At 38.9% G+C, this 25,301-nt stretch overlaps 1 protein-coding gene across 5 annotated transcripts in view; it reads left to right on the forward strand.

Annotated features, from left to right (window-relative positions):
- Nucleotides 1-25,301, forward strand: part of CHM (CHM Rab escort protein) — a 147,495-nt gene that overhangs the window by 56,280 nt on the left and 65,914 nt on the right. For 4 of the 5 annotated variants that reach the window (XM_073360879.1, XM_073360881.1, XM_073360882.1 and 1 more), the window contains 3 exons: nucleotides 5,985-6,101; nucleotides 6,724-6,844; nucleotides 9,797-10,022. In XM_073360879.1, the coding sequence (XP_073216980.1) occupies nucleotides 5,985-6,101; nucleotides 6,724-6,844; nucleotides 9,797-10,022 (464 nt within the window). Of the gene's footprint in view, nucleotides 1-5,984; nucleotides 6,102-6,723; nucleotides 6,845-9,796; nucleotides 10,023-25,301 lie in introns of those variants that run through there. The other variant, XM_073360884.1, reaches the window with a different exon arrangement.

Below are 25,301 nucleotides of genomic sequence, written 5' to 3' on the forward strand. Positions count from 1 at the left end.
TGGCAGTTGCTCCAGGTTAATCAAGACACCTGGGGCCAATTAAGATCCTTCCAGAAAGCAGTGGAGACAGCTAGGTTGATTGGGACACCTGAAGCCAATCAGGGGCTGGCTGAAACTAGTTAAAAGCCTCCCACTTAGTCAGGTGGAGGGCGTTTGTCAGGAGCTGTAAGAGGAAGCCACGCCGCTGGAGACATGGAGCAGTACAAACCCTATCAGGTACAAGAAATGAGGCCCTGAGGTAAGGGTGACGTAGATATTGAGGAAGTAGGGGCTGCTGTGGGGAAGTGGCCCAGGGAATCGTACTCGTCCTGTTTCCAAAAATTCATCTACCAAGAGCTGCTACTATCAGGGTTCATAGGCTGGAGCCCAGAGTAGAGGGCGGCCCGGGCTCCTCCCGCTCCTCTCCCTGACTAATCACTGAGAATGGGAGACAACAGGGACTGTGCGAGGGAGGATAGGTTCTCCTCACCTCCCTTGCTGGCTTATAATGAAAATGGCTCAGTAGGCTGTGACCCTTGCCTCTAGAGAGAGAAGGCCTATGTGGAGGGTCACAGTGGGCCTCTGAGGCTAGCAAAATCCTCTAGGAAGCACGGGACCCACTGGTTGGAGTGGGAGTGGAGTGGAGGTTGGAGCTTTGTCCCAAAAGCTATGGAAAAATGTCTGCTTCTATGTTGACTTCAGTGAGCTTTGGATCACATCCATAGCGTGTGTAACAGATGTTTTCAAATTCAGAAACTGAACTTTATTATCGGGAGCTGGAAAATAAGCAATTTCTTCAATAACATATTAAAAGCTTAGAGTTAAAATTACAAAAAAACCATTTTTGCTAGATTCTCAGCACTTCAAATACAGATTTTCCAATTATGTGCTGTCACAATGATATTTAAGGTTCTATGATTAACAATTTACAGTAGCTAAAATAGAGAATATTGTGTTATAGAGCACATTTTATGTCACATATCCCAATGCCTAGACCAATATTGGCAATTATATTGCAGATAATGCTAATTCCACAAAATTCCAGAGCTCTTAGTTGACGGGCAGTGGGCACACCAGAGCACCCAACTGTCTCAATTGGATCTCTAGGGGGACGTACACAGGCAAGGGAGAAACACCTGAACAGATAACTCCTCAATAATGATCTAAAGCTAGGATACAGTGTAGGACAAATGAAAGTAGAATGGAAGGGGCAGAACAAAGGTAGAAGAAATGGTCTGGCAGAGGGAGACATAAGGGGTAAGAGCAACAAAAGGCTACAGTAAATCACAGCTGTTCACGTCTGGAATTGAGACTTTTTAAGACTGATCCATGCTGCCCTAGGTAGTGTTCCAGTAGACCTTTGTCTTGAAAAGGAATCATTAAAACTCACTTCAGAGGCGTGGCTCTTCAGAACTTGAAATCTGAGATGGCAGCCAGGATTTTGCATCTCCTATGGAACTTGACAAATTTCTGCACTCTGGGACAGACAACTTTTAGAATGATAGCACTATATAGGTAATTTTCTCCAGTGAGGCATTACTTTTAAATTCAGTAATCCATCTTGTGCTAGTGGTTACGTTCATGTCCTCCCAACAGTGTGCAATAAATTTCTAGGTTATACAAAGAGTAAAACAAAGCGGATTATAAGGTTTTATGGCTAAATATGGCTAGTTTCATTCACCAGTTGAATGCAATAAAAGCAGGAACTAAGCTTTTGAAAAACTTCCAGGAATTTTTTAATTAGAGGGGACATGCATTTTAGGGAATATGACGTAATGGTATTTAACTCATAGAGAAGAGACACACAAATAACAATTGTTTACTGAAGAAAAGGAAGAAAAGCCAAATTATGTTTGGAAATAGATTGTTAAATAAAGTTTTAGGGAAGCATGATACAGAGAATGCACATTCTCGATGTAGTAATAATAGGCTTTTCAGAACCTGAGTCAAATGTTTTAATAATGTTTACTTAAAAATTCCTTTAAGGTTGTATTTACCTAATCAACATTTGATCAGAGAAAACCAATTTCATATTTTTTTTTACTTCAAGAACATAAGGAACTGTAAAGTTAACTGATTTATAATACTTCCCTAAAGCAGTAAATAATATGAGAAACAGATTAATAGTACAATGTAAATCAAATTAGTCAAATCAAGGAGTTAACCATAATACAAATTAAAATTCTTTAATTTAAAAGAAAACAATTTGAGAACAATAATTGGATATTATTGCATGTGTCAAATCATTGCATGTGCATAATCAGTAATAAAATCACAAAATTAAGATAACACCAAGGATAAGCTAAGTAAATTGTTCAATCTCTATGCAGTTTATTTAGCAGCTTACTTTCTCTTGGGGATACAATAGAGGCTAAGGTTGGAATCTTACCACAAATTACTAGAGGTTGCCTGAGATGTGAGAAGATTTGCTTTCAGCCTAGGTTGTACTATAGGATTATATGTTTGTCATAAATATAAAGGGAAGGGTAAACCCCTTTGAAATCCTTCCTGGCCAGGGGAAGCTCCTCTCACCTGTAAAGGGTTAAGAAGCTAAAGGTAACCTCGCTGGCACCTGACCAAAATGACCAATGAGGAGACAAGATACTTTCAAAAGCTGGGAGGAGGGAGAGAAACAAAGGGTCTGTGTCTCTGTCTATATGCTGGTCTTTGTCGGGGATAGACCAGGAATGGAGTCTTAGAACTTTTAGTAAGTAATCTAGCTAGGTATGTGTTAGATTATGATTTCTTTAAATGGCTGAGAAAAGAATTGTGCTGAATAGAATAACTATTTCTGTCTGTGTATCTTTTTTGTAACTTAAGGTTTTGCCTAGAGGGGTTCTCTATGTTTTTGAATCTAATTACCCTGTAAGATATCTACCATCCTGATTTTACAGGGGGGATTTCTTTATTTCTATTTACTTCTATTTTTATTAAGTCTTCTTGTAAGAAAACTGAATGCTTTTTCATTGTTCTCAGATCCAAGGGTTTGGGTCTGTGGTCACCTATGCAAATTGGTGAGGCTTTTTATCCAACATTTCCCAGGAAAGGGGGGGTGCAAGTGTTGAGAGGATTGTTCATTGTTCTTAAGATCCAAGGGTCTGGGTCTGTAGTCACCTAGGCAAATTGGTGAGGCTTTTTACCAAACCTTGTCCAGGAAGTGGGATGCAAGGTTTTGGGAAGTATTTTGGGGGGAAAGACGCATCCAAACAGCTCTTCCCCAGTAACCAGTATTAGTTTGGTGGTGGTAGCGGCCAATCCAAGGATGACGGGTGGAATATTTTGTACCTTGGGGAAGTTTTGACCTAAGCTGGTAAAGATAAGCTTAGGAGGTTTTTCATGCAGGTCCCCACATCTGTACCCTAGAGTTCAGAGTGGGGGAGGAACCTTGACAATGTTCATGCTGTTCTGTATTGTAAACTGAGTCTATAGGGCCCATATTTGTGGACTCTGTTGCCAAGCCTACACTTGGGCATCTACACTGCATTGTAAACCTAGGTTTAGAGTTGCTGGACCCAGGTCTCATAACCATGCAAACATGTTCATAGAGCACTATACAGAAAGTCTGTCTCGGGTCTGCTGCTTAAACTTCGTTGACACTGCAAAATGACAGCGCTTGGACCCGAGTTGCATTGGGGCTGCAGGCCTGAGTCTTAAAGGCTTTTTGGCCTGAGTCAGATTGATTTGTGTGTGGATGATAGGGGGCTTGGGCTTAAAACAGTCTGAGGATAACTATGCTGTGTAGACATACTCTTACTGGCCACACATACATTCTCCACCCCATTCCCCCCAAAAAACAGTTGACAGGTCTTTCCTGGCAGGCATTCCTGCATAGGTATTAGTGTATCCAGTTAAGGAAACAAAAAGATAAGTTACTTGGAGGGCAGGGGGAGAAAGGGGTCTTCTCTTCAGCTCACTTGCTTTGTGGAGCTTCAGGGTCAGTTAGGAACTGCAGTTTTGGGGACCTGTCTTTTCACTCGGGTACAATCATGCTTGTGGGCATCCTCCTCTGGTCAACTGGCTGGCCTATGATATTGTCTGTCTGTTTTTTTTTTTTTTTTTTTTTTTTTTTTTTGAGGGAAAGAAGGGAAATAAGCCATCTGGTTATCATTATGGTGACCTTGGAAAGCACACTTCTTCCTTGTTTAGTTAGTCTTTAAAGGGTGAAATTCAGGCTGGTATCATCCCACAAGACCTCTGTGTATCAGATATTTCAAACCCCAATTGCATTATCTAATCCTGGTCAAGTGAGGTCATTCTGACCTTGGTCCATCTTGTGGCCCTCCTTTCTACGATACTGCTTCTTTATCACGTCCACAAATCTGTATATTTTTCCCAAGCAACCAATAACAGGGGAATAACAAAAGAAGATGACTTGACCCAGGTAAGGGGAATTGAGGTAATTCTGGTGAACAGTCAGGGCTCCTGTATGGCTTTTTTGACGATTAAGGCCTGGCCACTTTCCTGGTCATAACTTTGACTTAGAAAAGTTGTTCATTATCCATTCACATATTTCATGATTACCCTTTCTCAAGACCTATGAGATCTCATGACCACAATAAAAAAATTACAGATCTGTCCTTTCTGGGGAATTGTGTGAAAGGTTATTTTGTTCTATCAAAGCTCAAAGCTGCCTCAAAAGCTACTTGTAAATCCTGTTAACATAACTTTAATTTGCCATTTTTAAACAAGTTTAATGTCTGCATTACTATGGGTCTATATGTCCTACATATAAACGAAAATTCACCCTTATACTAACTGACTCCTGACTCAATATCACCAACAGGATTAAGACTGAAAAAATTCTCATGGCTCTTTGATAATTCCTGATATAAGGGGAAAATAATACCTACATAAAGCAAGATAACTGTGGCTGTCCATCTTCAGAAGAGGAGGAAAAGGAAAGAAACAAACTTTTTTATCATTTTACAATTTACACCTACAGAAATGTAACTTTAATTTAGGCATCAGGTTTTTACGATATTTTAACAGCTTGAAAATACAAGTAAATCAGGACAAATGTGTGGTCAGCATCAAATGAGAGCATAGCCTCTTCTACAGAAAGAAGCAATGCAGTACTAAATTGCTAATTATTTGTATTGTGTTAGTAGAGGTCCTAATAGAAAGTGGGCCCATTGTGCTAGGTGCTATACAGACATATAAAACATGGTCTTGGTGTGTGGGTTGAGAGAGAGTGTTAAATTAAAGATGACACCCAAGTTACAGGTCTGAGTGCTGTGGAGCACGTTTTTGGTCATGGTGGTAGGAGAGAAGGGAGAGCTTAAAGGGAGAAAAAACAGGTGCTCATGTTTGGCCATGTTGATTTTTGCGCTGCTCACTGGCCATTCATTAGATATTAGAAAGGTGAGCCTGAAATGCAGGGCTGGACAGAAGAAGATGGACTTGGAGCCAGAAAAAGGGTTGTTTTGTTAACCAGTATACAGATAACTCTATAAGTGGATAAGATCTCCCAGGGAGAGGCTATAAAGGGAGAAAAAGAGGTGGTCTTGGACAGAGCCTCGTATATCTTTCAAATCTCAAGTGACTAGAGCAGAAGACTGTTTCTGTAACCATTCTGAGGATGTAGAAAGGCAAACAAAATACAAAGGAATGTACAGAACTTTTATTGAAATCATACAGCAGTGTTATCTGATAGCCAGCAGTCCCTGTGTAGTACAGATGAGAGCTTCACCTCTTCCCCATACACTGAACCTAATATGCTGATTTTGCCAAACCAATAAAACCATATCACTGATGGGTAGGAACATATTTTCTTATGGGATGCCATCCTTCAGCTATTTTGTGTGTGTCATCCCTCTCACTAACCAAATGTTATCTTATTCTGGAATCTTTGTATTTCTTCATATCCTCCTATTTCACAGTACTTATTTATAAGCAATTATGGGAAAGAGCCTATAAATCTGATACGACTAAGGTAACTGTTTCATTTTGTGTAAGTACTTGGCTTTTCTTTATCCTCAATTATTTTATTTTCTTGATTTCTACAGCTACTCTATTCCCAGGGACTGTTAATTGACCTCCTAACTAAGTCTAATGTTAGCCGATATGCGGAGTTCAAAAATGTCACCAGGATTCTTGCATTTCAAGAAGGAAGAGTGGAACAGGTACTGTAGAAGAATGCACTATATAAGTTGAATTGATTCTGAAATATAAATGAGTTGAAATTGATATTCATGAGACGTTTTGCAGTTGTTTGTTAGTATTTTTCCTGGAAAATGTCTCTATTTGCTCTCTGACGTGATAAGCAGGTAATTCTACTGTCTCACTTCATAAATTAAATGTTAGGATATTGTTCTGCTGAAAGAAGCATGTGGAACTAAGTAGACTACTGCCTTAGACCTTAAGGTCATGTCAAACTACTGTTGACTCAGCAATTTTTTAAGCAATTTTTTAAATCTAAAAAAAAAAGCTAATTTTGTAGTTTTCAGACGACAGAGGTAGACTTGATCTGTCATTTGCTCCTGGTTAGGAAGGAAATGCCATTATTAGGCCAATGGCAACAGGAGTTATTTGGCAAAGCTAAGAAAAGTTGTTCATATTTAACTATCTCTGCAGTCAGCAAAGATGCTCTTGAAGCTGATGGAAAATAAAGAAAAACAAAAACAAAGTATCAGGATATTCTGGCTATTGGGAATAGATGAATATTAAAATGCTCAGCAGGTAATCAGTATAACAAATCTTTTTCCTTTCTTCCCTTTGAAAAACTACTAAAATATTATTTTCCAGGTACCTTGTTCCAGAGCGGATGTCTTCAATAGCAAACAGCTCACTATGGTGGAAAAGAGAATGCTAATGAAATTTTTGACATTTTGTTTGGACTATGAACAACATCCCGAGGAATACCAAGGTAGTGCATTTCACTGAAATGTTGCACAGCCATGTGTTCATTCAGTTACCTGTAGTTTTAATAGTGCTCCTCTGTTTTCACCCTATTTACTTTTATCGATTCAGTTTCAAAGTATGTCTTAACCGTTTCCTGACCTTTTCACTTCGATATTAAATTCTGCTTCTCAAACTCCCACTCCTTTATTTTTCTCAATTTCACCCCCCCACCCCTTGTTTCCATAGTATATTGCTGCTGGTTTGCAAAATGTTGTTATAAAGTAACTATTTTTTACTGAAGTATTTGCTAATTTGATATGATATACATGTTTTTTTCTCTTTTGGATAATGAATACATCTTATTTTTGATACCCTTAACAGATGTTGCTGTAAACCATGTACATGTACAATGAGTACTCATGTACAATGAGTCCGTCTTATACCTTTAAAAAAGGTGTTTTAATTCTATACTTGGAAGCAGTTCCTCTGGGCAGGCATAGAGTAATACCCCCTGTCCCCCCACCCCCCCACACTCTCTAGAGTTGCATGGAGGGGAGAAAGAAAACCAGATCTGAGTAGAGTTGAACCAGGAGCTGCAGGAATAGGTGGACAGTAGTCAAAGAAAAAGGAGTCGAGCCCAAGGAAATCTATGAAAATCAAGGCTATTTTGGATTGGATTTTGTGACTATTTGGAAGCTACTGAAGGTGTCAAAGGATGTAGTGATGTGCTCTCCAATCCTAGAATGAGAGAGTAGTTTGCCTGAGGCATTCTCTGCCCTCTAAAATTTAGGGTCTGAGTTAGAAAATACGTGGAAAATAAAATGGCAACACACTGAGGAGAGGAAGTTAAGACGTTACAAAGATTTCAGAGACTGAAGAATCCAGGTGCCTTAATAGATGACAGAAAATGTAAAATGGCTTTGCTTTTGAGCAAAGGATGTATTTGAGTACATTAGTTATTGTAAGTGAATTTGGAGTTGCTTTGGCTGAATGTGACCGTTGGATTGGATGGCTGAAATAATAGCAGGCAAGATGCCAAGCACGTGTCAGAAAAGAGAATTGGTCAATATAGATAATGAAATGATAAAACTAGCAGAGGGAAGTATGTGACGGACTAGTGATGAACTCTGAGAGATCCTGAAGGTAAAAACTCATTAGGCCAAAGTGCTTTATAGATTACAGGCAATTTCAGGTTTGCTGCTGGTGGAAGAAATAGAGGTACTCAGAGAAAGAATATAAGGTGGTATTTAGAAAATTTATTAGGTACCAAAAAAGAGACACCACATCAATTTTAGATGCAATTCATTGATTCATATACTAGCATGACAGTAGATTTATTTTACTTCCAGAGATAGTTACACAGACTTTGTTACCAGATTTAAAGCCACCCTTGAAATAATTAAATATATTTTTAGTTAAGTTTAACTAATTGAAATTTTTCAGAACTTTAAAGCTGCTCCTCTTGAGACCATTATATTCATTTGGGAGGGCAGATTTCTAATGGGGAGTGCATGGCAGTGAATTTTTTCAAAAGCTTTTTCTCTAAAATGTAATATTATATAGAAAGCCTAAAATGGAGAAAGGCTGAGCTACCTTTTTTATAAAGACAATACAATAAAAGAAAATGTAGTGTATTTTATGATTTGCTGCATGGCTGTACATAGGTAGTAAAATATATTTGTAATAAAACAGTGGCTGAAGTTCAGATAGAAAATATACTTTTGTAATATTTGTCATTGCAGTATAGGAAATGTCTGAATTATAGTCCTGAGTTTTGAAATGACCAGAATAAGCCTAAGAAAAGAGACTTCTTAATTATATAGAATGACATGAGTAGCTGAAATACAGCAGTTGCCATTTAAATGAAAAAGAAAAATTTATTAACCATGGTAATTAAATTTAACACAATATTTGAATTTTCTTTAAGTATGTGAAGTGTTGCAGACATGCAATATCTGCATTGAGAGAGCTTCTTAAGGATTTATGTATCTACAAGTGCATCAACAATAATATTAAAAAAAGGAAGGGAAATCCTAATCATCTGCTCTTCATTCCCTGGTACATCCCATCTCCACTCAGTTGTTGTTTTTTTATTAATAATAAGTCAGCCATTTACAATACAGACGCCCCCCAACTTACGCAATCATTCTGTTCCGGAAAGCCTTTCATTTCTCGAATTTTGTGTGAGTCAGAAATGTATACCCGTACAGTATGCAAAAATTTCCGCAACTCGAAAATCCCGTTTCTGGCTTGTGGAACTTTTTCCGTAAGTGCGAATTTACATACACCTGGGGAGAGTCTGTATATTCCAAGTGTTCAGCATTCAGGATGCTGTTCTAAGAGCTTGTATGCTTTAACTACACCCATATAATTAAAATGTTACAACATACGTGTCTCCCAAGTGATGCAACCTGTTTCAAGATGCCTCATCCCACTTGAACTTATCCTTTTCCCTTCTGGGAGTAAGCTATACTAGTATAAAGGCACCTTTATGCTGATATAACTGTCCACACTAGGGGATGTCACTATTTTGGTAGAAAATTGCATCCCTAATAGAAATAGCTAAATTGTACAAAAATTATATTTAGATCAGGCCTAACTCACTGAATAGATGAAAACATTTTTAGATGTGTCACTACTACTCTGTTCTCCTAAAACCTGCCAGACTACTGGAGTCTCTTCACAGGCAGTGGATTTCTGTCATTCTTAAAAGTAAATTTTTTGAGATTCTTTTTTTAATTCAAAGTCAAGGCTGACCGTCCATTTTTAACTTCTGTCTCTTTGGCTTACCCATTTCCAATTAGACACATTGAAAAATTAAGTTGTCATTACTAAACTGTAATATTTTCTTTTGTGTTCACCTTTAAAAGAAACATTCTTACATTTAAATATTTTTAATTGGAATTCTAATGGGGAAAAATTGCCGTGTTAAATTGCATCCTTTACTTGAATTCTATTTTTTTTTTTTCTGTAACAGATTACAAGGAACGTAAATTTTCAGAATACTTGAAAACCCAGAAATTAACATCTAACTTGCAGCACTTTATTCTGCATTCTATTTCAATGGTGTCGGAGGCTGACAGTGGCACCATAGATGGGCTGAAGGCAACAAAGCACTTTCTTCAGTGTCTTGGCCGCTATGGCAATACACCCTTTTTGTTTCCTTTGTATGGTCAAGGAGAGATCCCACAATGCTTCTGCAGGTAAGCAGGACTTTTTATATTTTTTTTAATAGTAAGTGGAAATATTTGATAACCTTATGCTAACACATTTCTGTAGACTTGTAATAACATCACTTTTGTTTGGCTTGTATTTTTGTAGATTAGAAAATTTTCAACTCGTTCTTACAGTTTTTAGAAAAGAGATTGCTTTTAGAGCAGTGTAGCATTCAACTGGCCATTTCAGTGTGACTGTTTAGAAGAAGGGGGTAAAAGTTCATCTGTTTTAATTTTAAAAAGCAGAAATTTTAAGATTCTGTTAACTTAAATAATATGGCATAAATTTAACGATGACTGACTATAAGTAGAACTTTTTGACTGGCTATCAATGATGGGCAGTCATGGCAATAATACATTGCTACATTGTAAATGTGCTACATTACCTTTTCAGAACAGTATTAAGTCACTTAAAACACTGCCTTCCTAAAAGGGATCCCATTGCACTTGTTGGTAGTGTGACGGGTTCGGTCACAGAGACCCCCTTGGGACTGTCACCTGATGTGCTGAAATTACCTCTGAGCCTGTTTTGCCTACCAGTTTTGGACTCCTGAACCCTGTCTTGTTGAACTAGACATGTTAGCCTGCTGCAACACAGACCCAGAGTCTAGTCCACGCTTCCAAAGCTGCAGTCTTAACTGCAAACAGCTCAGCAGGTTACCTGTCTACAACACCCAAATATCCAGTTCCCAATGGGATCCAAACCCCAAATAAATCTGTTTGACTCTGTAGAAAGCTTATACATAAATTGTCTGCCCTCTATAATACTGATAGAGAGAAATGCACAGCTGTTTACTCCCACAGTTATTTATCACTTACTCTGGGTTTATTAATAAACAAAAGTGATTTTATTAAGTATGAAAAGTAGGATTTAAGTGATTTCAAGGAATAACAGCCAGAACAGAGTAAGTCACAAAACAAAATAAAACCAAACACGCAAGTCTAAGCCTAATACATTAAGAAACTGATTACAGGTAATATCTCACCCTCAAAGATGTTCCAATAAGCTTCTTTCACAGATTAGAGTCCTTCCTAGTCTGGGCCCAGTCCTTTCCTCTGGTACAGTCCTTGTTCCAGCAGATATCTTAGGTCGTAAGCAGGGTTTTTTTCTTGACTGGCCGCCTTCACCCCCGCCCCCCACGCCCATAACTTTGGCACAAGACGGGAATCTTTTGTCTGTGCTTGTCCCCACCCCCGCCTCATCAATGGAAAAGTACAAGGATTAGGATGGATTCCAGTATCAAGTGACAGTTTTCTGAGTCCTGATACTACATTGTTCACAGAATGTACAAGTACTGCAGTTCTGGGTTCTTACTTCAAAAATACTCATACTTCTGTACTACACCCAGTCCCTGAAAATAATTAAGATAAGGAGAGGCATTGATTCTAAAATAAAAACTTGTTGATCATACTTCTCTGACAATACACAGCAGTCCTCTTGTTCTAGTAACATTGCTGGGGCCATGACAGTGACACTCATTTCCTCAGCTCCAAAGTCTGGCTAATAGGATGGTTAATCATCTTACTATGTCAGGGTTCCCTCCCCACTCTGAACTCTGGGGTACATATATGGGGACTCGCATGAAAGACCCCCTAAGTTTATTTCTACCAGCTTAGGTTAAAAACTTCCCCAAGGCACAAATCCTTCCTTGCCCTTGGATGGTACTGCTGCCACCACCAAGTGAGTTAGCCAAAGATTCAGGAAAATGACCACTTGGAGTTCCTGGTTCCCCAAAATATCCCCCCAAACCCCTTCACCCCCTTTCCTGGGGAGGCTTGAGAATAATATGCCAACCAAATAGGTAAACAAGGTGAGCACAGACCAGACCCTGGGGTTTTTAGGACACTAAAAACCAATCAGGTTCTTAAAAGCAGAACTTTATTATAAAGGAAGAAAGTAAAATAAGCACCTCTGTAAAATCAGGATGGAAGGTAATTTTACAGGGTAATAAGATTTAAAACACAGAGGATTCCCCTCTAGGCAAAACTTCAAAGTTACAAAAAACAGGAATAAACCTCCCTCTTAGCATAGGGAAAATTCACAAGCTAAAACAAAAAATAATCGAACGCATTTCCTTGCTATTGCTTACAATTTCTGTAATTTTAGATGTATTATTTCAGTAGAAGCTGGATTACTTGCTTGGTCTCTCTTTGTCTCGAGAGGGAATGCACAAAAAGCACAGACAAAACCTTGCCCCCCTCATCCCCTGATTTTGAAAGTATCTTTTCCCCATTGGTCCTTCTGGTCAGGTGCCAACTAGGTTAATGGAATTGATTAACCCCTTACAGGTAAGTGATTCTGTACCTCTGGCCAGGAGGGATTTGATATCACTGCATAAATAAAGGTTGTTACCCTTCCCTTTATATGTATGACACTAGAGTACGTGTTTCTAGAGGGGCCAGGGAGTCAGACTAGAGCAAAGGCTCTTAAGCAAAGTAAACTGTCATGGGATAAGAGGGAAGGTCCTCTCATGGATTGGTAACTGTTTAAAAGATGGGAAACAAAGGGTAGGAATAAATGGCCAGTTTTCAGAATGGAGAGAGGAAAATAGTTGTGTCCCCCAGGTGTGGTAAATAGTGCTGTCTGTTCTGGGCCTAGTCAGATTCAATTTATTCATAAATGATCTGGAAAAAGGGGTTAAACAGTGAGGTGGCAAGATTTGCAGACTCAAAAATTCTGAAGTCTTAGGCAGACTGCAAAGAGCTACAAACGGATCTCTCAAAACTGGGTGACTGGGCAACAAAATGGCAGATGAAATTCAATGTTGATAAATGTAAAATAATGCACATTGGAAAACATAATCCCAATTATAAATCTAAAATGATGGGGCCTAAATAGGCTGTTACCACGCAAGAAAGATCTTGGAATCATTGTGGATAGTTCTTGGAACTATCCACAATGTGCAGCAGCAGTTAAAAAAGAAAGAGAACAGAATATTGGGAATCATCAAGAAAGGGATAGATAATAAGACTGAAAATATCGTATTGCTTCTATATAAATCCATGGGACACCCATATCTTGAATACGGTGTGTAGATGTTGTCACCCCATCTCAAAAAAGATGAATTAGAATTGGAAAATGTTCAGAAAAGGGCAACAGAAATGATACGGGGTTTGGAGCGGCTTCCATATGAGGAAAGATTAATAAGACTGAGACTTTCCAGCTTAGAAAAGAGACAACTACGGTGGGATAGGATAGATCTATAAAAGCATGACTGTTGCGGAGAAAGTAAATAAGGAAGTGTTGTTATTTGCTCCTTCTCATAACACAAGAAGTAGGGGTCACACAACGCACAGTCAGTCTGTGAAACTCCTTGCCAGAGGATGTTGTGAAGGCCAAGACTAAAAAAAGAACTAGATAAGCTCCCGTAGGATAGGTCCATCAATGGCTGTTAGCCTGGATGAGCAGGGATGGTGTCCCTAGCCTCTCTTTGCCAGAAGCTGGGAATGGGTTACAGGGGATGGATCATCTGGTGATTACCTGTTCTGTTCATTTCCTCTGGGGCACCTGGCATTGACCACTCTTGGAAGACAGGATACTGGGCCAGATGGACCTTTTGGTCTGACCCAGTATGGCCGTTATGTTCTTAAATGGGCACCACTGAGCACCAGATTACTCCCTCCCCCTGATAGTTCAGATAGCCTTTGGAAGCATGACATTATAGAGGAATCTCCTCTTACATGGCTGGTAAGTCACTTTCTCACCCACCCTTTGCAGGTGCTAACTTGTGCACTTGAAGGAAAAATTATGTGTATTGTAATTATTAGTATAGGACCAACAGGATGCTTTGATCTGTGATGGTATCTGAGAGTGGGTTTTCTATAAATGTCGTTACAAGGTCTGATGTGGGGGGTTGTTTAGACTGCAGTGAGTGTGGTCATTTTTACATGTGCTTTGCCATTGTTTCCTTTGTGTGTTCAATAATCACTTTCCTCCTTTCTAATCTCAACAATGGACTCTTAATTTCTCTTCTCTGATAAGAGGATTCCAGCTTTTAGGCCACTCGCAGCTGGAAGGGTCATCCTAGCAGCATAGGGTCCAAATTTGGCTGTCTAGAGGGTGGACATGATCTCTCAGTACCACAGTGGTGGGGGTATAGGGAGGTGTATTCTCTCTGAATATACATTGCCACAACCATTGCTTTGAATTGAAGGGCCCTCTTCTCTTAGAGAAAGAACATGGTGGTAAAATGTGAAAACCCTGTGGATTTGCCTTGACAGGTGGTTAAATGCATGGACAAAAAGGCAGCAGCCATTACAGGCAAAACGGTGTACTTCTTTACAGGTGCCAGGATAAACACTGAATATGAAAAATAAGTTCCATTGTACCATTTCTGGGTTGAGTTCCTCAGGAGCATGTCTGTATACTTTAGGAGTAACAGCCCTCTGCCTAATTTCTAAATTCTGATTTTGATTTCAATACAATGATTTGTGTCAGTAAAATTTTGTTTATGGGGCTTACTGTTGTCAGCTGTTTTTTTGCAATTTGTTTCTTTCATCAGATGTCTTGAGCACGTATCCAATTCTGAATTGCGGATGAGAATTCAGTAACTTAATGAATGCAATAGGCTTTTAGGCCTTTCTTAACAAAATGGCTTATTCTTAATTTCTGATAATCTTGGATGACAAAATACACAGTTCACCAACTTCTTAACTAAGCAAATATTTATGTATTTTAGACATTATGGCCCCCAATCCTATAGCTGCATCAGTGTGGGTGGATTGTTATGCTCACTTTACTTCAGCAGAACTTCACTTGGGCTGAGAGGTCTGTGCATGGGAATCAGACCGCGGTGATGGTGACTTCTCACCATTTAGCCACTCTAATACTCTGCTTACTAATCTGTCTCACTGTGATGTCTTCTGATATTCTAAATCACTAACCACCTTCAAGCAGGTGATATTTTATTTTCAAACAAACAGTGAGATAAATGTTTTCTTCATTTCCCATCAAAAGGTGGAATTTCCTCACTACAATTTCACTGGCACACGTTTACAGAAGACCTAAGGAGTTGCTGGCTCGATGGCCAGACAGGCAGTATTCTGTTTTACACCAGTGATAGGTTTAAAGGGACCGCATAGTCTTAAACACACTTCTCTCTGGAAAATTTTTATCTATCATTGTTAGTTAATATCCCTGGGACTATAAGAATTCTTCAGACTGGACAAACTCTTTGATTGTGCCCATGGTATTCCACTATTTTGGGTACTTTTATTTCAAGTAATGGTCAACATTTATAGTTAGAGAAAGGAGATTGTCTATGAGGCTTGAGACTAATTGCTTTATGTCAAATTGTGAGCGTATCCATTTTTAAAAAGATTTAAAGTACCACTGTAATAAAAATAAAAACCTGAAATCTTAACATTTCTTGTTTAAATGAATATTGAAACAATTTAGAAAGCAGTCACAGCTTCATTTTTTATATTAAATTAATTTTGACTGTTATAGATGACCTACCATGGGTATTGTCTTGCTAAAACTGAACAATATCTGAAGTATATAGTTCAGTCTGTATAGTAAAGTTGTAACTCTACTGCCTATACATCATATCCTACAGTTTTTATCACCAGGTTATCAGAATAAGGTGTCACCTGTTCTGTGATTTCTAACCACCGTTCTATATTCTGTTTTAATGTAAGCCTCTTAAGCATTTCTTGCAGCCAGCTACACTGTGTTCTCATCAAGGCTACTGTTATAAATGGCATACATGCATATTTATGTGAATGATTCAAAGACATTTGTAAGTCACATCCTTGCATTCTAAATGGATTCTGCATAAACAGTACAACACTTTATAAGTACTGAAGACATTTGAGTGAATAAAAACAGCATTAATTCTTTATTGGTTTAAACAGGTATGTTTTAATAGAGAAAACTAAACTATTTTATGTCACTGTTACGAACCTTCCAGTATGCCAAGGTACAGATGTGAGATTTCTATCTCTATAAATTGGATTTGTGCTACAAGAAAGGTCATTGGAATTCACATTGTTCCATGCTTACAAGCAAAGGAACGTTTCCCAGCCTTTATTATAGCTTCTTTTGTTTTTAACATGTTGATATGAGACCAAAATCATTCTTCCTGTCTTCTGAGACAGTATCTGGAATTATGCTTGAACAAAAAAAAAAGATATCCCATACCTTGAAGAAAAGCCTCTCACACCTCTAGAATGGAGTTCTGTTTATATTCTTAACCAGTTGAATGTGAAGTATGTGCAATAAGAATAGGGAATTGATATGGAAAACTTCTCTATTAGCAAGACAGCACCAGCATGCTTTTGCCTACTTGTAACTCAGCTACCTTGGAAATACAATACGTAAAGTAATGCAGCACTTCAGCATCTTCTGGGAAACAGAGAGAGAGTGCCAAGATTGCAATCAACATGCAGCACAAATTATTCTTGCACTACACTATATAAGGCACTAGTGATTGAGCGTTCAGAATATTTAGTATAATTTTGATCTTTGCATTGTAGGGAAACCATTAAAGGACAACCAAAATGTTTCCTGGGTTGGGAGGTTTAACTTGCAAGAAAGCTTGACTTGGCCAATACAGTAACTTGGTTATGGGAGATTTTCATGGTCATCTTAAAATCCAGAATGTATGTTAATTAGCCGTTTGGTGTAGTAGCTCATTTATGAACCAGAGAACATGATTTAGAGGTGAGGGGCTAGTTTGCAATTGAATCAGGCAGAATTTCTTTACATACAGTTGTTGAAATATTAAACTGCGAAGGCAGCAATAGAAGGAAGGAGGCTTAAATTGATTTGATAGAGATGGACACTTTATTTTGAGAAGACAAGGATTGGAAAGCACATCTAACTATATTATAAAGAGAGGAGTGAGGTATGCATTGATTCCTAGGTTTTTAGAAGAATGTCCTGATGAGTCATTTTTACTTACTTTGGCCTTTCATGTTCCCCAGTAATTTACTGTTTTCTATTTCAGACATTTTTGAAAGACATGAGATTTGGCTCAGAGCAACAATTTGCTCAAGACTTCTATTCTAGCTTGTCTGCCTCCCTTTAACCCCAAATTTTTCAGAAATAATCGTCTATAACCCCTGCTTGAAGTAGTTTCCATCATATACAGGGTTTACAGTTTGGTTCAATGGCTCTGAGTACTCCCACAATACAAATTGTTCCAGCACCCTTGACTATAACTGATATAAAAGCGAGCAACTCTGAAATGTGTTCTTTCACGGAAAGCTTCTATTCTATACTTACAGGATGGAAGTGAGTGAGTTTACAATACTTACAAGATAATGAGGAAAATTACCTAGAGAAACACCCAATGTAGGAATAGCATTGTATTGTTTCATGCTAACTTTATTAAAATATTGTGTACTTCTATGCCTGTTACGTTCATATATTAGCACCCATTACCAAAGTATCTGAGCACCTTCCAAGAGGAAAAAATGGTGACACTTTTCCTGACCACAAAAGCCAGGTTGAGCTTTTAAATTATTATTGAAAATAGAAGAGTGAGATTGTTGGAGTGCAAAAAGTACCATTGCTAGAAAGCTTAGGCAAGAGGTATGTTTTGCATTCCGTCTGAATGCAGTGGAGTCTATTGATGATTTTTTATTACTTCTGGTGGTGACTTCTACAGTCTCTGTTTCCTGTTAAGGTTTTGTGACTCTCTGTTGGTTGACCTATTTGGAACAAAGCTGTCATGGGAGGTTGTGGAGAGAGAGACTTTTTCAGGTAGCCTGGAGGAATTCCGTGCAGGGCTTTTAAAATTGAGGAAGACCCCTATTTTCAATGGGGAACATGTACAAAAAGCAGTAATTTAGAGTGATTTGTTCCCCATGAGCTGTGTTGATAAGCAAGTGGGCTCTTGCATTTTGAAATAACGAATACTGTTTCAAGACATAAGACTTCATTTTGTAGATATAGAGAACTGATAAAAAGAAAAGGAGTACTTGTGGCACCTTAGAGACTAACCAATTTATTTGAGCATAAGCTTTCGTGAGCTACAGCTCACTTCATCGGATGCATACTGTGGAAAATACAGAAGATGCTTTTATACATACAAACCATGAAAAAATGGGTGTTTACCACTACAAAAGGTTTTCTCTCCTCCCACCCCACTCTCCTGTTGGTAATAGCTTATCTAAAGTGATCACTCTCCTTACAATGTGTATGATAATCAAGGTGGGCCATTTCCAGCACAAATCCAGGGTTTAACAAGAATGTCTGAGGAAGGGGGGGGAGGAAAAAACAAGGGGAAACAGGTTACCTTGCATAATGACTTAGCCACTCCCAGTCTCTATTCAAGCCTAAGTTAATTGTATCCAATTTGCAAATGAATTCCAATTCAACAGTCTCTTGCTGGAGTCTGGTTTTGAAGTTTTTCTGTTGTAATATCGCAACTTTCATGTCTGTAATCGCGCGTCCAGAGAGATTGAAGTGTTCGCCGACTGGTTTATGAATGTTTATAATTCTTGACATCTGATTTGTGTCCATTTATTCTTTTATGTAGAGACTGTCCAGTTTGCCCAGTGTGCATGGCAGAGGGGCATTGCTGGCACATGATGGCATATATCACATTGGTAGATGTGCAGGTGAACGAGCCTCTGATAGTGTGGCTGATGTTATTAGGCCCTGTGATGGTGTCCCCTGAATAGATACGTGGACGCAGTTGGCAACGGGCTTTGTTGCAAGGATAGGTTCCTGGGTTAGTGGTTCTGTTGTGTGGTATGTGGTTGCTGGTGAGTATTTGCTTCAGGTTGGGGGGCTGTCTGTAAGCAAGGACTGGCCTGTCTCCCAAGATTTGTGAGTGTTGGGTCATCCTTCAGGATAGGTTGTAGATCCTTAATAATGCGTTGGAGGGGTTTTAGTTGGGGGCTGAAGGTGACGGCTAGTGGCGTTCTGTTATTTTCTTTGTTAGGCCTGTCCTGTAGTAGGTGACTTCTGGGAACTCTTCTGGCTCTATCAATCTGTTTCTTCACTTCCGGAGGTGGGTATTGTAGTTGTAAGAATGCTTGATAGAGATCTTGTAGGCGTTTGTCTCTGTCTGAGGGGTTGGAGCAAATGCGGTTGTATCGCAGAGCTTGGCTGTAGACAATGGATCGTGTGGGTGGTCAGGGTGAAAGCTGGAGGCATGTAGGTAGGAATAGCGGTCAGTAGGTTTCCGGTATAGGGTGGTGGTTATGTGACCATTGCTTATTAGCACTGTAGTGTGCAGGAAGTGGATCTCTTGTGTGAACTGGACCAGGCTGAGGTTGATGGTGGGATGGAAATTGTTGAAATCATGGTGGAATTCCTCAAGGGCTTCTTTTCCATGGGTCCAGATGATGAAGATGTCATCAATATAGCGCAAGTAGAGTAGGGGCATTAGGGGACAAGAGCTGAGGAAGCGTTCTAAGTCAGCCATAAATATGTTGGCATACTGTGGGATCATGCGGGTACCCATAGCAGTGCCGCTGATTTGAAGGTATACATTGTCCCCAAATGTAAAATAGTTATGGGTAAGGACAAAGTCACAAAGTTCAGCCACCAGGTTAGCCGTGACATTATCGGGGATAGTGTTCTTGACGGCTTGTAGTCCATCTTTGTGTGGAATGTTGGTGTAGAGGGCTTCTACATCCCATAGTGGCCAGGATGGTGTTATCAGGAAGATCACCGATGGATTGTAGTTTCCTCAGGAAGTCAGTGGTGTCTCGAAGGTAGCTGGGAGTGCTGGTAGCGTAGGGCCTGAGGAGGGAGTCTACAAAGCCAGACAATCCTGCTGTCAGGGTGCCAATGCCTGAGATGATGGGGCGCCCAGGATTTCCAGGTTTATGGATCTTGGGTAGTAGATAGAATATCCCAGGTCGAGGTTCTAGGGGTGTGTCTGTGCGGATTTGATCTTGTGCTTTTTCAGGGAGTTTCTTGAGCAAATGATGTAGTTCCTTTTGGTAACCCTCAGTGGGATCAGAGGGTAATGGCTTGTAGAAAGTGGTGATGGTTAAGCCTAAATGTTAAGAATAAATGGATCATTATGGCCAGATCCTGAGACCAGTGGGATTTGGGTGCAATTTTCTGGCCCAGCCCCTGACAGTAGTGAGTGTTTTTTTGCCATTAAGGCTATTTGCATTTCAGAGTGGAGTGTAGAGCTCCCCAAGGCTGTGGATTAAGGTAGATCTGCGGATAGATTACACTGGCTGAAGTTACTGTGGAGGAGGAGAGTTCTTTGAAGTGCTATCTTATTTCTACCAACATCAACTTAATCTTATCTGGGTTCATCTTCACCCATCTGTTTTTCATTCTGGCTCTGATCTCAGTTTGTCATTAGGATTCCTAGGGACCACCTGTATTTTCTCCTGGATCTCTTAACTAAAATTAGAGTCCGATCATGAAAATAATGATAGTAGCTGTTTCTCTTGTGATGAGGGAGAAGTTCTGATTAAGATGCATTGCCAAAATCTATATGCAGCCTGAGAATCTAGTCTAGGGTATAGACTATATATGGTTATATGGTTATATGGTTATATGGTTATATGGACTATATATGGTTTTGTAGGATGGATCTAGAAACTTCTTGTAAGAAACCAAAGGTTCAGAGATTGATAAGAGAAGTTGTGCTCTTGCATTTGAGACATCCATGTGACTTGTTCAAGCCTTCCAGGATGAGTCCAATAGTGTTGGTGTCATGTCTTCTGGAAAGCCTATATTTTTCCCAAGGTCTGTAGATTAGAACAATGCTTATGATTGATTTTGTCCGAGAACTTTTGGATTCGTCCCAAGACTTGCAACGAATTTGATGTTGTCTTTTTTTTTTTTTAAATTTGTAGCTGTAAAGGAATAGAATAACTGCCTTGACTCCAGATTTGAGCAACTTGCATAGTTTTTGTGTAAATTTTGCAAGCATAAAAGTTGGCATGTTAATAAAATATGGAAAATTAAGACATGTTAACTTAACATGGTGTCAGATACGTGGGAAGATAGCATTGAGCTTTGTGAAATTAGCTATGGAGTATATCTGTGAAAACAGGACAGCTGATTTTATCAGATAATGGGATATGTTATCCATATCTATGATCTGAGTTGAGTCCTAAATTTTAAAATGTTTAATTTGCATATTTGTATAGATTTGTATCAATTTTTGAGAGAACTTCATTTTTTTTTACCTGAAAATTCATCTTGGAAGTACTGTAAATATGAATCAAGTCAATTCTTAGGCACATTTTCTTTAAGTTCTAAATCTGAACAATACTTATCTTGCTCCCCTTTTCTGAACTTTTTACTTGCATTTAATTTAAATAATGGGGCTCTCGACATAGCAATTTAAAAAAAAGACATATTTTTCTTTAGTTACAGTTCATATTGGCATAGGGATGCAAAATGGGTAAGTGTAGTTAGCATGATTGTTTGTATGATCTGTTTGTTTTTCCCTTGAGGAGAGAGTCTTCCTTGGAATAAACATTAGTGAGGTGAGATAATCCATCATTTTGAGGCCTGTTCTCTTTTGATGGATGGATAGATTGGTAAAGTAACTCAATAATCCCCGTTTTTTTCAGGTTATTCACAGATCGGTGAGCATGGTCGTTAATAAAGCTATGAAATGCTTTTTTGTGTCCTTGCCCACATTATTTCTCAGGTTTGGACAGGAGGAGAACTTTTAATTTGGAAATAACCTTTATGTTGAAACATACATCCTAAGTACAGTATATGAAGACCTTTGTGAATAATAGTATCCCTCTTAGAAGTGAACTCTCTTCACAAACTGTGCTATTTGTATGTCTGTTTAAATAAGTTACTTGAAAGCACTGATGCTATTTAAGTAATTACTAACTACTTCACTGGCTGAATACTTGGTGTTCTTCAGCATACTAGAATATACAGTATGGAATCCTGCTTTGGGTGGTTATAAGGATGTTGTCAAGGGGTTTAGGCTAAAAGTGTATAGATTTAGTAACCCAATAGAAATGTTTTCAATAAAAGCAAGCAGTTTATTGCACTGAGAGAGGATTTAAATATTTCCCTACAGTATGGGAAACACCAATAGCATTTCTACTGCATGACACGCAGAGTGAAACAGACAATAGTAATAGTTATAGTTTCACCACTCTGAATACAAATAATGAACCTGAAATGCAAAAAGTACAATTTATTTAATAATTAAGGCTGTCTTGTATTAACAGTGCTATCTTGTTTTTAAAATATTACTTTTATCTTGTCAGCACCTCTTCAAGGACCCTATTCAGTACCATTGCAAAACTCCCATTTCCATTGGAGTGATTAATAGGGCTCTAAAATAGTATTAGCAAAGACTAAGAGCTTGTCCACAAGGGGACACTCATGCAAGCTCCTTTTGAGGGCAGAACTGCTTGCAGGTTTGAGGCCTAAGGGTCAAATCCTGGAAAAGGATTCTCCATTATGAGGTCAACATCAATCTATCTGTGCATAGAAGTTAATCTTGTGATTACTACCAAATGTTGAAATATTCAATTAAACATGATAAAAATATACTAGGTTGCACACTTTGCTTCTGTAGGCTGAGTTCATTGCATCCATCAGGAGCTCCTTGCATCCCTTCTGTCCCCCTCTTGTTCAGGGACTCCCTGCAACTCCACACTACTTCCCTCATGCGAGGGCCTTCTTGTTTATTCTTCTTTCCCTCCTCCTCCCCTGAACTAGGGTCCCTGTTCTCTCCACCATGCCAGGGGCTCTGTGTGTCTCCTTTTCCTTCCCACTGGGATTAGAAGGGATTGTTGGATGACGACTGATCCCTCTCGCACGCAATTGAGGAGGGAGGGTGGCAGGAGGGAGGATAGAATCGGTGAAGCCGCCTTCTCTCTCTGGCTGCTTCTGTTAGTTGAGCATCTGCATCATGAGTGTTAGGTGGTTCCTGACAAGGACAATAGTTATTTCTATACAGTGTGTCAATATGTTAAACTCTATTGGGAGGCTAGATGGACATGAGATAAAGCTGTTATGTTAGTAGTCATTAATAGTGCTATCAACTACTGTAGTGGTTTTATCAGAGTCAGTTGTAGGGGTTCTTGGAGCTGGGTTTAGTAAAGTGCTGTCAGGGGCTCCAAGTGTCTCCCACTTTTACCTTCATGTTTTCTGATTTTTCCCGAAAATCTTACTTTTGAAGGTGTTTATTTTCATCTTTAATATGTTAATATAGCCCATAATGAAAATGGGGCATGTAGTTAGAGAGGAATACAGACCTCCATATTTCCCCTCTTTTTAATTTCTAATTTAAACACAGTTTTACCTCTTCCATGTTTGTCATAGTGAAAATAGTGTATATCATTGTTTTAGTCCTTGTAACTTAATAAAAATGCAACCTATTTTTTGTTACATTGATTCTCTTTTAAGGACAAAGTGGGGAGAATGCATCCATATTTTTGCCACTCTGTTTTAAAATGCTTTACAGAATACTTTTCTTTACTCCATATTTGTTTCTCCTGACTTCAAAGGATAAAGGAAAATGGAAGATAATATTCACCTCCTCTTGAGGCTAACCTTGTTTAAACCAGCATTGCATTCATTCCTTGTTCCAGGGTTTATTAAACCTCAAGAGTTAGAATAATGTGTCCAGACAAACGCACAAGCTACAGAGAGTGGGCCAAATGCATCCCTGTTGGAAGAAGGTATGATGCTTTGGGGTTTTGTCACTGTCTGCCCTGCAATCCTGGGTGCTTCTGTGCTGTGCTGCTTTGGCTCAGAGCCCTGATACCATCAGCCTGCTCACAGCGCAGAGGCCTCATCTTGGCTTCCACCAGCCAAGTTACTCTTTGAAGAGTGACACCAACACCCTTTCCAGTTCCGAGTCTCCAAAACAGTCTCTCACGCAGCATGCAGTTCCTCTCATAGGATACTCTCAGAAATTAAGTTCACTGCCTCCAAAGAGACAGAGTACGCACCAGCCTGTTGTTTTAGTTGAGGACTTCATCCTTCAGTTTAATACACAGCATGGTTTTATACTAAAACAGGAATAAGCTTAGTGGTGTGGTGGTCTTCACAGAGAGAATTGTTCGCTGAAAAAATTGATTTTATTATTATTATTAACAGATATTTAAGTGACAGAACAGAAGACACATTGTTACAAGTAAAACAAAACATGCTTTCTAGTGACTAAAACGTAACTTCAGCAAGTTACCATCTTTGGGTTACATCTTCTCACCTGTAGTCAGTTCTAGCTGCTCTTGGTTTTCATGAGCTCAAAGGGCACTGCTCCCTGTTTGTCCCCCAGTTGGTGGATGCCAAAATGACTTGCTCTTTCTGCTTCTGTTTTCCAAAGTCTATTGTCTCTGTTTCAAGATCCAGGAAGGCTTCCGAGGGATGCAGGCTCCATCCCCTATTGTGATCATTAAGCAGTCTTCTGCCATGCTTATTTATAACTTTGTGTGCCTTGTATGTAGAAGTGCTTTTCATTGTCCTCTGAGGTATTACCTGGCTCAGTTTATGTTGAAGACACAGGTGAAACAACATTCCTTTGTCTAGGACAGGCTGGGCTCATGCATTGCTTGCAAAACACCTTTTTAGAACATATTTCTGGCACACATCTATAATTCTTTATACACTGCCCATACATACATTACACAATAATGTTAATGACCAGCTTTTTACTGGTTTGCATATGATACCTTACAAGACACCTTTTAGATACAGATTATGACAAGTGTATTGGGGCAATGCCTGAGTTATGATATGGTGCACCCTCTGTCAGTTGGCATTGAAGGACTCCCTGGGTCGCAAGGGTAACCTTGTTGAGTTTACTAGTTACATCTGCTTACAAAAGTACTACATTTGATCCAAATAGAATTTTCTGTTAGAGAAGAATTTGTGCAACTAAAGTAAATTTGTCACCTTTCTAACTATTGACAATATTATCCTGAAGCAGAATATGGAGGAGCTTGGGAAAGGTATATCAAGATGAGCAGAAGAGGCAAAGGAAAACCAAGAATAAATGCATTTCTTGTTGCATTTGGCTTTGCATTGTTTGGGAAAGATCTACTTTGTCATGACATTTTTCAGGGTTGTACCATTTTAAAGATAGAGATGCTGATTCGAAGAGATCTAAGAGCCAATATCCATTTTGATACAGAACGTAATGTATTATATTTGGGCATTGGAAGGATATCTTTTTTCCCATTAGCAAGCTTATTTTAAGCAACTTTTGCTTTGAAACTCTGCTTAATTTTCCTCCAGTTACAAAATGTTACATGTTATAGATATTAATATCTAAAATAATCATTCTCTAATTTGTTTCTGGTCTTTTCCCAAAACTCAGCCAAATGTGCTGTGTACTTCTAATCCGAGTTAGT

This window comes from Lepidochelys kempii, chromosome 9 (assembly GCF_965140265.1).
Source record: "Lepidochelys kempii isolate rLepKem1 chromosome 9, rLepKem1.hap2, whole genome shotgun sequence".
Taxonomy (NCBI): Eukaryota; Metazoa; Chordata; order Testudines; family Cheloniidae; genus Lepidochelys; species Lepidochelys kempii.